The sequence below is a fragment of the Emiliania huxleyi genome (genome assembly GCF_000372725.1).
Source record: "Emiliania huxleyi CCMP1516 chromosome Unknown EMIHUscaffold_125, whole genome shotgun sequence".
NCBI classification, from domain to species: domain Eukaryota; phylum Haptophyta; order Isochrysidales; family Noelaerhabdaceae; genus Emiliania; species Emiliania huxleyi.
The window spans coordinates 314,741-327,922 of record NW_005201338.1 but is presented as its reverse complement, the minus strand read 5'-3'; the positions used below and the strand labels follow the sequence as shown (position 1 = coordinate 327,922).

Sequence of the window (13,182 nt, the reverse complement as noted above, 5' to 3'; positions counted from 1 at the left end):
TCGACAAGTTCGTGTGCACTCTTGTGACGCAAAGCCTCTGACAGTGAAATCACTAAGTAAATCGCGCTCTACATGCGCTCTACATGCGCTCAACAACGCAGGCAGTCCGTCCCGCGCCGGATGTAGAGATCTACAGCTCTACAGCGCTCCAGAGCGCTCTACATCTCTACAGCTCTACAGCGCTCTACACTCTACATCCTCTACACCCTCCCTCAGGTGGGGGCGCGGATGGCTTGTTGGCGGAAATGGTGTTTTCCGAGGCGCTGCGCTAGGCTCAGAGCGAGTTCGCGCTGCGCTAGGCTCAGACGGCGAGTTCGCTGCGATCGATTTGCGCTGCGATGAAAAGGCCCCATTGTAGGAGCCGATAACCCAAGCGCCAAGGGAGGAAGTGCCGCGTTTTCTTCTTGCGTCCAACTCCGGCAGTTGGTCCAGCATGGCGCAGCCTCCGCCGACCTGCAGGCTTTGCAGCTTCAGATTCGGAACCTGGAGCAAAAGATCGACTTCCAGCACAGGGAAAAGCGCGACATGCACATTCGCGATCTCCGCGACGCCGGCCTCGTCGCCGACCTCGAGCGCCTCGAACGGTCGCTCTGCCGGCTGTCGCTGCAGATGGAGCACATGCAGCTCGTCATCAAGAACCGTCCCGGCCTGGTCGTTTCACACCTTGGCGTTGCCGGAGAAGACCGCCTCCTCGGCGCACACCATCTTTGTCCGGCCGCCCAGCGGGAACTGACAGCTCCGACAGCGTCTGACAGCAACACCCGACAGCTCCGACAGCACCCGACAGCTACAGAGCACCTCTGATGTCAGACACGCACCCGACAGCACCCGACAGCACTGACAGTACCTGACAGCTGGTCTGACAGAGGCACCTGACAGTGCCTGACAGTGCCCGACAGCCCGACAGATCACCTGACAGCACCTGACAGCCTAACAGCCAGGGCTCAGGAATCGACCCTATCCAGTGCTCAAGTGCTCAAGAACCGGGCTCGGACTGGACACCAGCGCGGTATGGGTGAGGACGCGGGACAGAGGAGATGACGGCACGCTCGCTCGCTCGCTGGATGGAGCGACACACACACACACACACACACACCCAGCTAGCCAGCAAGCACGCAGCATAGCACACACAGGCTTAGGGGACCCCAAGGCTTAAAAGGGTGGGCCCTGGAGCGCCTGCGGCTTAAACGGCTTAAAACTTGCCATGGCAAGTTTTAAGAGCTGCTGGGCCGCCAATTCCTTAAACGGTCTTAAACGCTTAAACGGTGCGGGAGAGCTCCCGAGGTCGATGGTCCGGGAGGCTCCCGGTAGACGCCGGAGGCCAGGGAGCTGGCTACAGTCAGCTAGCACGCGTCCCCTATGCGAGTATGGCTCCTGCCAGTGCACCAGACTTACAGATGTGTCTTCAGAGGCGGGTTTGTGCCTAATAACGGCAGTATTGGAGAAAACGGCGCGGAACCCAGCGACGCATGCCGGCGAGGCCGATTTTCTTAAACGGTCTTAAAAGAGGGACCCCCCGTGCCTGCAATCTCTTAAATGGCAAGTTAAGCCCCCAAACCTCCTCGTTTCTTAAAAGGTCTTAAAAAAATCCGGCCCTCAGAACCCTAGGGGTCCCCTAAGCACACAGGACACACATCCCCATGATCTTGGAGCACTTGGAGTGCAGTCATTACTCGTGGCCTCACACCCAGGGCCAGGGAGCTAAGAAGCAGCATCGGGCGGGCGGGATGGTCGGGGACGGGTGTATCGCGCGCCTTGCGGGGGGGGCGCGGAAAAGAGGAACCTCTTAGCGCCCTCGTCATGGTGCTGCAAGCAGCGCCGGGCGACGACGACTTACCGCCTCCCGGTCCCCCTCGGCACACCTCCGCTGCTCAATGTTTGACGACTCGAACCCGTGAAGCTTCCCCGCGCGCGGGTTACCCCGCACACGGGTCAGCCTGCCAGCCACAAATCCACGCAAGCGTGGTCCGCGCGCATGGCATACAGGCGTCCGCCAGACAGCGCAGAGGCTAGGCGACCGGGGAAGGACTAGCTCAAGGGCAACACAGCGTCACCAGCCGTTGGCGCGCAGAACGAGTCAGCGGCCCCCGGTTGGGACGAGTGCGCGACGCGGACGAACCGCTCAATGTGGCCGGCAGCTCGCGCTGCCGGCGGGGAGCGGGCTAGAGCGCCGCGAGGCACTTGGAGCACTTGGAGTGCAGTCATTAACCTCACATCCAGGGCCGGGGAGCTGAGAAGCGCACCCAGCGAGCCGGATGATCGGTATCGGGCTACGGGCTAGAGAGCCCTGACCCCTAGCTAAGGGGGGTGCGCGTTCGCAGGGAGAGGGCCGTAAAGTCAACACGGGTCTCCGAGGGTTAGTTCTGCGCTTTGGGTGTCCCCTAGCGGCGGAACGCCCCCTCTACTCGGAGCTAGTAAACACCAGACACAAGCACGACGTACACTCTCACGACATCGTCACTCAGGGCCCGACACGTTTCTCCTTTGCTTGCCCGACTCGGCGTCGGTGGCACTGTGCAGCATGAAGGCGCTCAGAAAGGGCGCTGCCGAGCTTTTCGGCGAGAGTATCAAGATGGGGGTGCGGTTTGGCGACGCCGACTCTCGCCGCTCCGTCACGGTGCGGGTGGGCGAGCGCGACGCAGAGCAGCTGCTGTTTGGACCGGAGGACACCATCTCCGGCACCGTGCACGTCGACTCGCCGAGCGGTCGGCGCATCGAGCACCAGGGCATCCGCCTCGAGCTCATCGGCCAGATCGAGTCGGTGCTCGACCGCACGGTCACCGAGTTCACCTCGCTCGTGAGGGAGCTGGTGCGCGCCTCGCGTGTGCCTCTGCCCGTGCTGCTGCTGCCACCGCCGCCCAGTCGCCGCCCCGCGCCGCGTCCGTGCGCCGATGGGCGCGTACTCCGCCGGGTCCACAGGCGGAGCCGGGCGAGTTACTGGGGCGGGCCGAGTTCCCGTTTGAGTTTGCCGACGTCGAGAAGCCGTGAGGATCCGCCGCCGCCGCGACGCGTCGCCCGCAAACCCTCTCCCGCCCCGTGCCCCGCCGCCCCGGAGGCTGCCGCACCCACTCCACCCGCTCCGCACCACCACCCGCCGCGCAGGTACGAGTCGTACGACGGCATCCACATGCGGCTGCGCTACTTTTTGCGGCTGACCGTCGCTAAGGCGTATGGCGCAAAGGCGGTGCACGAGGAGACGTTCCGCGTGTACACGACCACGCCCGTGGACGAGTCGGAGAGCAACAACGCCATCAAGATGGAGGCGCGCCCGCGAGTCGCTCGCGCGCCTCGCACCCAGCCTCGGCAGCACGTGCCGCCGCCGATCCCCGTGGCTCGCGGGCCGGGCGCGGGCTTTCATCTCTCCTCAGTTACAATTGGACCTGGAGCAGGTTGGGATTGAGGACTGCCTGCACATTGAGTTTGAGTACAACAAGTCCCGCTACCACTTGCGCGAGGTCGTCCTCGGCAAAATCTTCTTCCTCCTCGTGCGGATACGGATCAAGTGCTGCCACGCACCCTCCCGACGGACACCTCCGAGACACTTCCGACGCACTTCCTCTCGCACGGATTGGCCTGGCAGCCACGCGCGCGCGCGTGCCGTCGCCGTCGCCGCCGCCGCCGCCGCCGCCGCCGCCGCAGCGCCCAAAGTCGCCAGGGGGCGGACGGACGCCTTCATGCTGACGGATGCCTTGATGCTGCAGGCACATGGAGCTCGCCATCATCAAGCGCGAGTCGTCGGGCGTCGGCGCGAACGCCTACACCGAGTCGGACACCGTCGCAAAGTGCCGCGCCCGCCTCGCGCCTCGCGCCTCGCTCCTCCTCCTCCGTCCTCGGTCCTCCGTCCTCTGGTGCCCAACTGGCGTCTGGCGCCCCGTTGCAGGTATGAGATCATGGACGGCGCACCTGTGCGCGGCGAGGCGATCCCGATCCGCCTCTTTCTTTCCGGCTTCGACCAGCTGACGCCCACGTTCCGCAACGTCAACAACAAATTCTCGGTGCGCTACTTCCTCAATCTGGTTCTGGTGGACGAGGAGGACCGCAGGTACTTTAAGCAGCAGGAGGTCTTCTTCTACCGCAAGGGGCCGTAGCTCCGCGGCTGCGCACCGTGCAGTTCACGGGGGCGCGGCACTGGCGCCGCTGTGTGCGCTCAGAGCGATTGAGCCACCGCCGCGTCCATGTACACCGGTCTGCTTAGCTCCGAGCGGCGCCGCCTCTCTGTCGTCTGGCCCGCCTGGGCTGCTCTACCCTCTATAGTGGAAAAAAGGTAAAAGGTGACATAACACGATACACTCTTGTCACTTCACATCTTCACACACACTCACACACACACGCACCCCGCCCACACTACTGCACACACATCACAGTGACACTGGGCTTAAGGGTATCGGGGCCTTCGGGCAGCGTGCGGAGCGCGCCCCCGTGCCCGCGAGGGCGGCGCGGGCCGGCATGGCCGCCGCGCCGCCGCCTGCGCGCCGCGAACCGGCACCGCCGGGCCGCCGCAGCGGTCAAGCACATGTGCTGAGTGAATAGCAGCGGGGCTCGGGCGCCCTCACCCGCAGATGTTAAAAGTCATGCACATTTTAATACTTGTAGTAGCGTAGAAAGTAGGAAAAGTGGGTAGTGGGAGATGTTCCCCCCATGCCGGGCTCACATATATTTATGCGACATGGGAACACGGGCGCGAACTTGGCGGTCCCGCGCCCCCCCCGGCCACCGCGCGGAGCGCGCACCGGAGTAAATCCGCCGAGAAGAAAAAAAGCAGCCGCGTCGTCATGTGCACAGTGTGTTTACACCTCAGACGCGCAGGTCCCCACGCTAATCCAACCCCCCTATCGCCTGGCCCCGCCACGCGTCGCCGGCCGCGACAACGACGCCGCTCTGGACGCCCTCACAAAAGCGAGCGAATCTGGAGCCTCCGCCAGGATCCGCTCCAGCTGCAGTTTTTCGAACAGTGCCTCCTCGTCGCCCGCTGCAAGACCGTTCGAGACCGGCACCGGCGCCGTCTCTGGAGGTTGGGTCAAGCTCGTGCCCCGCCAGCCCTCGTACCGCGCCAGCGCTTCCTGCCGTAGAGCCGTCTCCTCGTCAGCCTTTGCCTTTAGGCGGGTGGCCATCGCCGTGAGCCTCTCGTACTGTTCGCGGTATCGCGCCTTCGCCTCGCGCAGGCGCTGGAGGAGGGCGTACTCCTCCTCGTCGATTATGAGCGTGCCATCTGCACTGATCGAGGCCGCGCCTGCTCGTGTCCGCGCCTCCGCCTTCGCCTTGCTGCCCTCGCGGCACCGATCGATCTCTGCCTTGGCCTCATTCACTGCGGCCGCCAGGGACCTGTGCTGCCGCTTCAAGATGCGCACCTCCTCCCTCGCCGCGCTAAGCGCCTCTTGGATCAGCAGGCCCGGCCCCTCCTTGTAAGAATCAAAGGCGGGCGGCTCCTCTTGCCACCCAGCCTGCAGCTCGCGCGAGTCCGTCGCTAGCGACGCTCGCGCCTCCCCGGCGGCCACAAAGGCTTCCCGTGGGACGCCGACGATGCCGCCGGCTGGCACAGCGTCGTCCTGGGCGAGCCCGACCGAGATGCCGCCTCCTGCCTCCAACTTGCCGTCGTCCGTGCCGACCCCCGCGCGATCTTCGACCTGCGGCTCGGCCGAGGCTGGCGCGTGGTCTGCCGACCCGTCGGCGGCCAGCTTCTGCTGCAACTCCTCCAGCCGGCTCGAGCTCGCGCCGTAGAGCGAGCGTGCGGCGAGGAGCATCTCGTCAAAGTCGCGGATGGACTTTGCTTGCAGCTCTCCGCGGCCCTCCAGGTAGGCGCGGACGCGCTCTTCCATCTCGGTGCGCTGCGTGGCGGTCAGCGGCGTGTGCGATGCGCGGGGCCGGTCCGCGAGGGAGTCGCGCATCGCGAGCTCCCGCTTGAGGTCCGACACCTCCCGCTGGTACTTTTGCAACAGCGCCGCCGGCCCGAGCTCCTCCACGACCGAGGCGCTGTTGACGACTGCGCGCGCGCGGGCGGCGAATTCGAGCGTCGCGATGGTCTCCTCGAGATGCGCCGCCTGGCCGCTCATGTTTGCAATCAGCAGCGTCTTTGAGTTGCCGCCGATGGCGTCCCTGAGAAGGTGGGTGAGCTTTGACCTCCGGTAAGGCACGTGGCCCCGCGAGACGGCCGCCGCCACGACCACTTGGTCGAGGTGGGTGAGGGACTGGTTGATGTAGACCGACTCCCCGCGCAGGCAGCCGGACGTCTGTGTCTTCTTCAGCCGTTCGGAGCCGGCCAGGTCGACGAAGACCAACTTTGCGCGCGTGACGCGCCCGCTCGACTCGACGCGCGAGCGGAACTCCATCGACAACGTGAAGACTGCGTGCCCTCTCGAGGAGCGGTCGTTGAGCTGGTGGCAGGAGACAGAGCGCCGTCTTTCACCGGTAAAGAGCACTTCGAGCGCCGCCGCCTCGTCCGCGACCGCCACGGCGCGGAGGCCGCGCACAGTTGTGCTGGACTCGCAATCGACCAGCGAGAGCGATTCGGGCCCCGGCCCCGGAAGCTCCGTCAGCAAGTCGACGAGGGTGTCGTTGTAGATCTCAAGGTACGAGGCGGTCACCAAGGTTTCGTACTGGGGCTGGCTAGCTGCGTGGCTGAACACGCGGGCGATGGCGCGAGGCGCGACGCCGCGCTGTGCAAACTGACTCATTGAGCCAGTGTGCGTGTACGTCTTGCCGCTTCCCGTCTGTCCAAAGCAGAGCACCGTGCCATTGTAGCCGCGGAGCACGGCGTCCACCACCGGTGCGACGGTCTCGTCAAAGATCTTCTCCTGGCTCGACTCGCCACCAAAGACGTGATCGTATGTCCACTCCCACGACGACCTCTGGTTGTCGGACCTTGCGCTCGCGAGCTCTGGCGGCAGCACCACCCGGACGGTGCTGCTCGCGGGGCGGATCTGAATGTGGTCCGGGTTGCTCACCGAACGGGCGCGGACCGCCACCGTCAAGCGCTCACGGACCGCCTGCATGCAGCCGCGTGGTGCCCGAAACGTCGGATGAAACGATGTCTCTTTACGAGTAAGCGCGGGCGGCCGGGACGGCACGTGGAGCGCTACGTGAGCGGTGACGGGCGCGGAGGAGCGAATGAGAGCCGTGTTCACCACCGACCACCGTCAGATCTAGCTCCGCTAACAGAGGCTTCAGTGTCTGACTTGGGCTGTTGGGCAACTTAGACACACAAACAACTTTTTTTGTAGGTAGTAGCGCACAATGGCACCCTTGCTCCTTCCTTGCTTGCATCAAGTGCATCAATTTATCACTTCTGATCCCCCCGGGGGGGGGGCTCGTCGACCCCCCCAGGGACAAACAGAGTGAGCAGCCGCGGCGCCGCTAATATCGTTTCTTTGTGCTGGTCGCTGGCGGCTCCCGTTACGCTGGTCGCTTAGAAAGTAGAAAGAAATAGAGAGAAATCCGCGCGGTTTTCTGACGCGGCCAGAAAAGACACCCCGCCTCACAGTTCCTCGGCGACATGGCCCTGTCCGCGATGCCCCTCTTGCCCTCCGACGATGCGGCCGAGCCCGTGGTCGGGACCCCGCTCCTCTCGGGTCTAGTCTACACGACCAAGCCAAAGACTGCCGTGAGCGAGAACGGAGTCACCTACCAGATCCTCGGCGACGAGGCGCAGTCGGTGGAGGTGATGCTGCGGCCGGGGCAGGTGATGCGCATGGAACCTGGCAAGATGGTGCACATGCACGCGTCACTGATGCCCGAGATTGGCACGGACGGCGGCTTTGGCCAGGCGTGCATGCGGGCCTGCTGCGCGGGCGGCTCGTTGTTTCGCCTGATGTTTGAGAACAAGACGTTCCAGGACGTCCCGATGGCAGCGTCGCCCTCGTGGCCAGCCAAGGTTGTCCCGTTTGACATGTCCAACTACAACGGGCTGCACCTCAGTGCGAGCGCGTGGTTCGCCTCTGTCGCGACCACCACCGAGTTCTCCATCAAGCGCGCGGACACCGTCGGCGCCGCTTGCTGCGGCGGGCAGGGTCTTTTCTACAATGTCATGACGGGCGACGGCGTGGCCTTCCTCTGCGGCGGCGGCGCGATCGTTGAGAAGAGCCTCGCGCCAGGAGAGGTCTACGTGATCGACACCTCCTCGCTCCTAGCCTGGGAGCCCTCGGTCAACCTGTCAGTCCGCCGCGCGGGTGGCCTGCTCATGTGCTGCTGCGGCGGCGAGGGCCTCTTCCTGAATGAGATGACGGGCCCGGGACGGCTGTGGATCCAGCCGATGCCGCTCAAGAAGCTGAAGGCCGCGGTCGCCATGCCGGGCGGCGGCGGCGGCGGCGGTGGCGGTGGCGGCGGCGGCGGCGATGGCGGTGGCGGTGGCTAGAGAGCGAGGAGGCGTTCGTCGCCAGTGTTTCGCGCACCAAGAAGTCTCGCGGTGGGTCGCTACGTAGCTCCGCGTGCGCCGGTCGGCTTCCTGTTTGAGGTGTGAACGGTCAAGGACCAAGGTGATCGATGCCGTTTCGTCATGTGCGTGTATGTTTTTGTCCCACTACTGAAAACTGATAACTGTCCACACACACACACACACACACACACACACACACACACACACACACACACACACACACACACACACACACACACACACACACACACACACACACACACACACACACACACCGCTCACCCACGCGCACTGTGGGCGCCCCTTGCACTTATTTGAATGCCGTGGGGCTCCTGTCGTCATACGTGGAGATGCGAGGGTTGCCCCCCCTTGCCCCACCACCTCGTGTGTGTGGAGAAGTTTACCTTACCTTACCTTACCTTATAACTGTCGAGGTCCTGCTCACCTCGTAGTGCTAGTCTTCGGCCCACACGGCGCGCTCGGGCGGCTGCCGCAGCGCGTGGTCGCTCGGCACGCTCCAGCCGAAGCCGTAGACCACGCGCGCGTCTCCGCCCTGCAGCGGCGCCGTTTGGTGCATGTGCCTCGACGCGGTGAAGACCCACATGTCGCGCTCGCCCACCTCGAGCGCCTCCCCCTCAATGACGGGCCGGCCGGAGGGGTGCTGCAGCGACACGACAATATTGCAGCGGAGGTGGTGTCGCTCCGGCCGGCTGCCCGGCACGCCATGGTCGTACGCGTCGGTGTGCCGGTGGATGAAGCCTCCCGGCTGGATGAGAGAGATGACGCGGCCAAGGATCTGGTCGGGAGGCACGCCTTCAAGCCAGAGGCAACGCTCAGCCCGGCGCGTGAGCGCCTTGAGGAGCGCGTCGACGTAGAGTGCGGGCGCGTCGTCGGCCTTGGCGTAGTAGCGGCAGGGACCGCACGCGTTTGGATGCAGCTCGCCTCGCTGCAGGTGCGTGTTGGCCTTCTTGAGGAGCGCAAGCCGCTCCGCCTCGGAGATGAAGTCGCGGACGACCATCCAGCGGCGGCGAGGCTCGAGTTGGACGGCGGCAGCGGGCGCGGCGCTGCAGCGGCGCTGCGACGAGCGCCGTCTCCAGGATTGCCGAGTGCGAGCGCGCATCCGAACCGCCGAGCCGCGGTCGAGCAGGACCGAAAAAGAATTTTACCAGCGACACCCCGGTGTCGTGCGAAAAAGAAGATTTTCGTGCCGGACGGGTTCGCAGCTATTTCTTTCGCACGCGTAGGGAAAGGGGTTGGTCAAGACGGATACGGGCTCGTGACGAATTACTACGATACCAAATTGGGTCAAGAAAGCCATAACGCGGCTGGTGCTAGTGGAAACTTTGGGAGGCATTGCGCCGCCCACCAAGCAGTTCCTCCACGTGTTCGCCAAGGAGGCGGCGGGCACCAACACGGACCGGACGGTGTACGGGGCGGCGTCGGCGAGCGCCTCCTCCTCGTCGTCCACCACACGCAGCAGATCTCCAAGGCGGCGGTGGCGGGCGACGCCGACAACATCAACAAGCAGGCGCGCAAGGAGCGTACCGACTGGATCAACAAGCAAAAGAACAAGCAAGTATGACCCCCCCCAATGAACACACCAGTGAGGGAGGGCGAGACGATCGAGGGGTCCCGTACCATGCGGAGTCGACCCTATCCAGTGCTCAAGTGCTCAACAAGCAAGCGCGGACTCAGGGCCGGTGCTTTGACGCAGTATATTGTACTTCGAGGTAGTATGAACTCAGAACGGCCCCCCGAGAGCGCCTCTTCGACGCCCACGGGTCCCAGGGGGTCGGAGGGGTTGCGAGAGGGCCTTGGCTATTTTTTGTTTGAATCCCGGAGGCCGTTCGTGGGCGGGCGGGCAATCCCAAAGCACAGCCAGTGGACCGCCGCGAGGCGTCGAGACTAGCCGAGAGGAGAGCAGAGACAGCAGAGGCTACTCTAGACAGAGCAGCCGAGAACAGCCGAGGTGCATGCATGGCATCCATGCGATGGAGCGAGGCGCCGCGGCACTTCCTGCGAAGGACACCCCCCCCACCCCCACCCACCCCCCCACCCCCCCACCCCATTAGGCGCGCCGGCCTCCCCAAGCTGAGCGCGAGCGAGGTGGAGGAGAGCGAGTCGGAACATCTAGTGGGAGGCCGCTCTCGATCGGTCTCTCCGGTGCCAGAGGATGCAGACGCGTCTCGCCCGCTGGCCGGCGGGGCGGGGCCCCGAGGTGGTTTCAAGATGTACACGCCAGCCGTTCGTGGAGGGAGTGGGCCGAACAGGTCCGGGGCGGGATCAAAGGTGAGCCAAAACGCTAGAGAGATCCACCAAGTGGTGTTGCGAGAGGGGAGACTATAGCTTAGGGGAAAGACCCCAGTCCGGCGGGTGTCCCCGGGCCCGCAATGCCTAATGCGCAAAGCAAACTGTGAGGCTTGATCCTTACATGCCCAAATTTCAAAAAAAAAGCTACACCGAGTGCGAGTCTGAGCTCTGACCCCCAGCCCCCACCAGACCCACTCCCCAAAAACCCGCGGCACACTTCTAAACAACAAACACTTCTAACAACAAACACTTCTAAACAACAAAAAGACACGCTTCTTCTAAACAACAAACAGCTCTCTTCGCGCGGTCATTCGACAGTAATCTATTCGACATGGTAATCTACAGTGGTGAGCAGCTGAGCACAAGCAGGGCTGCTACATGTGCGACAGGCGCTGCCTCTAATCCTCAGGCGCCAAAGAGGAGAGCGCCCCGCGCCACCTTTGCCTTCGCAGGCGCCTCGGCGTCCACGGCGTCGCAGATTGCCGTCGCAAGGGCCTCGTACTGGGTGTAAAAGTCGTCGCGGCCTTGGGAGCAGCGGCCACTGTAGCCCGTGGTCGCACCGCCCGCCGTGACGCAACCGCACCAAGTGAGGGGGGGGTCGACCGCCGATGCCTGTGGACGCACGGGCGCGGCACGGGGTGTGATGCTGATGTGATGGGCCGCTTGATCGTTGTGGAGATGCGGGTGCGGCGTCGGGCGGGATGGACTAGCGTCGCACCTGGATGGTCGAGATGGGGAATGCTCCCGGCGGCTGGTTGGGGTTGCTCGGGCACACGCCGCCCTCCTCGTTGGGGCAGTTGCCCGCGGGGTACGGGGCGACTCCGCACCAGCGCGCCTCGGAGTTGGGCGGGGGCTGAACGGTGACGACACCCGACATGCAGCACGACTCGACATACCCGACCGCCTCGGAGATGCGGACGTCGAGATCTTCAGCCTTCACCACCGCCGTCAGCGTTTGCCACGGACCCAGCGTGTCCTGCCCGTCGTACGGCGACTGGTCAAGGTCGAAGACGTCGGTGCGCACGAGGAACTCCTCGAGCGAGAGCGGCGGCCCGCCCCCGGGCCCTGCCCAGCAGCTCTGGCAGTTCATCCCGTCGGGTCCACAACAGAAGTCAGTGATGTACATGGTCGGACTGGCCGGCATGATGCCCTCACCAAGGGCGACGGACATGGCGTTGACGCAGTCGGCCGCGAAGCGTCCGCCGGCAAACTCCTTCCACTTTTTGGCGACGTAGCACGGCGCGCAAGACTTTGACCCCTGCGCGTTGGTGACGCACTCGGGACACGAGACCAGAGCCGACGGCGTGCTGGTGAGGGTGTCCAGGCTCGAGGCGTCTGGGAACATGTTCTGGAACATGTCGACCGACGCGCACGTGCAGCGGTCAGAGTACGCCCCGCCAGCCGCGCAAGCCTCGTAGTTGGCATTTGCGCAGAAGATGTCGTAGCCCCACTCCGGGGCCGAGTAGGCAGGAGTCGGCACGCACTGCGAGCAATCGCACTCGCCGCAAGACTGGCCGCCGCCGCCCGGGGAGCGTGGCGGAGGTGGCGTGGGGGACGCCGAAGGTGGCGGCGAGGGCAAGGGCGAGACGTCAGGCGACGGTGATGGCGACGGGGAGGGCGACACGTCTGGTGAGGGCGAGGGCGACGGTGCAGACGGCGAAGGCTGCGGCGAAGGCGACGGTGATGGCGACGGCGTGTCGCTTGCCTCGATCACTCGGAAGTCCGCGCAGTTCTTGAAGGTCTCGGGGTAACCGTCGACGGTGTTGCCGGTCATGTACAGCCACTGCACCGTGCACGTCTTGGTCTCACAATCCACGGTGGAGGGGATCTTGAGGCGCACAGTGTACACGCCATTCATCTCAATCGGACCGTTCATGCTATGGACGACGGTGCCGGGCCCCTCAACGGGAATGGAGGCGTTAATCGCGGGGAGAACCCAGCGGTCAGTGTTGCTCGCAGGGTCCGAGCAGGTCCCGCCATCATTGCAGCAAGCACCCGCCGGGGCCAACACCTCCGGGTACTTCGTCCAGATCAGATTGCCATTCTTGCCCTGTGTTGGCCCGTCGCAACGCGTGTGCGGCGAGAGTGCCGTGTAGTCGGTCGGGTCCGTCGGCAGCCGCGCGCCATCCCCTGGGGGTTTAGACATCTTGCCGGCGTAGGTTTCCGTGGCGTGGACGGGGTCAATCTCGAGAACATGTTCGTTGAAGCACTCTTGCGTCACCGCCCCTCCATCAGACTCACAGAGGCGGAATTCGGACCACCCATGGTGGTAGGCCGTGATTTGCATCTTCAAGTCGATCATGTTTCCACCACCGACCTTGGGCATGTTGGTAATCTCCCAATGCTCGCCGTTGTCTTCGTTCACGCTGGTGGACCACCAGTTTTGGAACTTGTCACTAAGCCACGCCTCGCCGCAAACGCCGACGCGGGGAAGCGGGTTGATTGGTTCCGTCATAATTCCCAGCTTGATTGGCTGTGTCGCCTCAGTGATCTCTCTCACGCAC

General features: G+C 64.3%; 4 protein-coding genes across 4 annotated transcripts; 2 read left to right on the top strand and 2 right to left on the bottom strand.

The window, feature by feature from the left end:
- The first annotated feature begins 2,517 nt into the window (after positions 1–2,517).
- Positions 2,518–4,278, top strand: VPS26 (vacuolar protein sorting protein 26). Its single transcript, XM_005789791.1, has 6 exons — positions 2,518–2,809; positions 2,920–2,984; positions 3,103–3,262; positions 3,390–3,502; positions 3,702–3,782; positions 3,881–4,278. Exons 1-6 carry the CDS (start codon positions 2,522–2,524, stop codon positions 4,086–4,088), a joined length of 915 nt encoding a protein of 304 aa, XP_005789848.1. The 5' UTR covers positions 2,518–2,521; the 3' UTR covers positions 4,089–4,278.
- A 1,700-nt stretch (positions 4,279–5,978) lies between these two features.
- Positions 5,979–6,989, bottom strand: EMIHUDRAFT_70529 (hypothetical protein; the record flags this gene model as incomplete). Its single annotated transcript, XM_005789790.1, has 1 exon — positions 5,979–6,989. A coding segment is annotated over one exon (1,011 nt), but the record flags the coding sequence as incomplete, so codon positions are not given.
- A 489-nt stretch (positions 6,990–7,478) lies between these two features.
- Positions 7,479–8,535, top strand: EMIHUDRAFT_440394 (hypothetical protein). Its single transcript, XM_005789789.1, has one exon. It carries the CDS (start codon positions 7,490–7,492, stop codon positions 8,345–8,347), a length of 858 nt encoding a protein of 285 aa, XP_005789846.1. The 5' UTR covers positions 7,479–7,489; the 3' UTR covers positions 8,348–8,535.
- Positions 8,536–8,822: 287 nt separating this feature from the next.
- On the bottom strand, positions 8,823–9,386 carry EMIHUDRAFT_225599 (hypothetical protein; the record flags this gene model as incomplete). Its single annotated transcript, XM_005789788.1, has 1 exon — positions 8,823–9,386. One exon carries the CDS (start codon positions 9,384–9,386, stop codon positions 8,823–8,825), a length of 564 nt encoding a protein of 187 aa, XP_005789845.1.
- Between the last annotated feature and the right edge of the window lie 3,796 nt (positions 9,387–13,182).

Excerpts from the sequence above, each read along its gene's own strand:
- VPS26 (XM_005789791.1), top strand. The coding sequence starts at position 2,522 with ATGAAGGCGCTCAGAAAGGGCGCTGCCGAGCTTTTCGGCGAGAGTATC. Across the intron at positions 2,810-2,919 it reads CCTCGCTCGTGAGGGAGCTG|GCGGAGCCGGGCGAGTTACT; the intron begins GTGCGCGCCTCG and ends CCGGGTCCACAG. Across the intron at positions 3,783-3,880 it reads GAGTCGGACACCGTCGCAAA|GTATGAGATCATGGACGGCG; the intron begins GTGCCGCGCCCG and ends GCCCCGTTGCAG.
- EMIHUDRAFT_440394 (XM_005789789.1), top strand. The coding sequence starts at position 7,490 with ATGGCCCTGTCCGCGATGCCCCTCTTGCCCTCCGACGATGCGGCCGAG.